The sequence below is a fragment of the Chaetura pelagica genome, unplaced genomic scaffold (genome assembly GCF_000747805.2).
Source record: "Chaetura pelagica isolate M959 unplaced genomic scaffold, ChaPel_1.0 scaffold1317, whole genome shotgun sequence".
NCBI lineage: Eukaryota > Metazoa > Chordata > Aves > Apodiformes > Apodidae > Chaetura > Chaetura pelagica.
In genome coordinates this window covers 194840-196827 of record NW_009954037.1, presented here as the reverse complement: position 1 = coordinate 196827, position 1988 = coordinate 194840, and the positions used below count along the sequence as shown (strand labels likewise).

General features: G+C 60.7%; 1 protein-coding gene across 1 annotated transcript in view; it reads right to left on the bottom strand.

The window, feature by feature from the left end:
- SNPH (syntaphilin) overlaps nt 1-1664 on the bottom strand; it is a gene marked incomplete at its 3' end in the record, with an annotated part of 4488 nt that extends 2824 nt beyond the window's left edge. The window contains exons 1-3 of the mRNA XM_010002312.1: nt 1594-1664; nt 915-992; nt 3-101 (exon numbers count right to left, since the gene is read on the bottom strand). Coding sequence (XP_010000614.1) covers nt 3-101; nt 915-992; nt 1594-1664 — 248 coding nt within the window. The remainder of the gene's footprint in view (nt 1-2; nt 102-914; nt 993-1593) is intronic.
- Between the last annotated feature and the right edge of the window lie 324 nt (nt 1665-1988).

The following is a 1988-nucleotide window of genomic DNA, read 5'->3' as shown; positions in this document are numbered from 1 at the left end:
TGGGGGTGGGGCTGCTGTCGCTGCCCTTGTAGGAGCCCGAATTGCTGCTGCTGCTCAGCGAGGAGGTGCCGTAGGTGTCCCTCCCGGGGGGCGAGGGGCGCCTGGAGGCAGGGAGAAGAGGCTGTGTCTCAGGCCGAGTGGCTGAGGGCGCTGAAGAATTAAAGAAGGAGGCAAAGCCACTCCGTCCATAAACCCCGCGACTGCCAACCACCACACCGAGAACACACAAGACAAAAGGACAAAACAAACAGCAGGGATCAAAATGGCACGGACACAGCGACGGGCACAAAGGCAGGGCTGGAGGGGGGGCTGCCCTCCCGCTTACCCCTTCAAGGTGGCATTCCCTGGACACCAGCATGGCATCCCTGCACCCTGAGGACCAGGAGCCCCTCGGGACCTCGAGCCACACGCTGCCCAGACATGGGCAGATCTGCCTTTCCTCTCTGCCCGGTGGCTGCCAGTTCTCAAACAACAGCAGCCCAGGCCATGGAGACATTTTTGGGGGAATAAATGTTTGGTTTTTTTCCTTCCTCTTTTCCCCCCTGCCCCTTCACCACTGCAGTTCAAGAAGAGCATTTCCAAGGGCTCACACACCTCCCAGTTTCATCACCCCAACCTGTGAGCTCTCCAGGGCCCCCCACCATCACCTGCCTTTGCCCAGACGGACAGAGGGGCCGGTCCCGGCTGTGGCAGACGGACAGAGAGGGACGAGGGGTGCAGTGCTCGGGGGGCTGCGTGCACAGGGGGGGAAGTGCTGTGCGGTGGGCAGCGACATGCGAAACCCCCTGAAAGCCTGGCTGGGGGGCTGTGCTGCCAAGTGGCAGCTGCTGGTGTAGGTTAGGATGGTTCCCTCCAGCCGGGAGGAGCCCCGGGCAGGCGCCGGTGCCCGGTCCCGGAGGCTGAAGCATATTCACCTTCGTGATCCCGTGGACGAGCGTCTGCTCCCCGGCAGAGACATGGCCGTGGTGCCACGGGTCCTGGGCACGTGGGAACTGCGGGACAAAGGCAAGAGAGAGAGGAGGTGAGGGCAGGGAAATGGCCCCAGTGTGATGAGAAAGCTGCCAAGGGACCGGGCATCAGTTGAGACCCTGGGGCCACCTGTATGGGGACAGATGTGAACTGCATCCTCTGCACACCTGGGCTGTGCTCCCTGCCTGCCTCCCACAGCCCATGGACAGCAGGATGCTGTGTGCCTGGGGTCCGTCCCTGGCAGGGCACACTGTGGGCACAGGGAGAGGCCTTTCTCCGTTTCTTCTCCATGGCTTTAAACTGGAAGAAGGTAGATTTAGATTAGATACTAAGAAGAAATTATTTGCTGTGAGGGTGGTGAAACACTGGGTCAGGCTTCCTAGAGAAGCTGTGGCTGCCCCATCCCTGAAAGTGTTGAAGGGCAGGCTGGATGGGGCTGGGAGCAGCCTGGGCTGGTGGGAGGTGTCCCTGCCCATGGCAGGGGGGTTGGGACTGGATGATCTTCAAGGTCCCTCCAACCCAAACCAGGGACAAGGGGAAGGCAGGGCTGCTACAGGGACACAGGGTGCCTGCAGTCATGGCATGACTTGGGTGGGACGAGGGCTCTGACATCCAGCCCCAGACCTTGCCTCAGGTGGCTGTGCCCGTAGCGTGCTGGGCACCTGCTTCTCCTTAATGAAGTCAGAATCACCCATTGACCAGTGAAATCAGGTAAGGAACACAGATCCCCATATGATGCGGCAGCAGCAGCTAATCCCTTGGGAAGCAGAGAGCCCGTTCTGTAAATAAATAGGCCAGATTCAGAGGCTTGTAGCAATTGGCAGGAGCTGCTGGAAGAGGCAGCAGTGGGGACATGAACTGATGCAGTGGGGGGGGAGCTACAGAAAGCATCTGCTCAGCACCATCTTGCTGAGCACCCCATGGTGCTGCTGCAATGCTCACGAGTGGGGAATGGCCAGGCTGGGAGGGGCTCCCTGCAGGCCCCCTCCCCAGCCCCAGCCCCACTCACCATGCTGGTT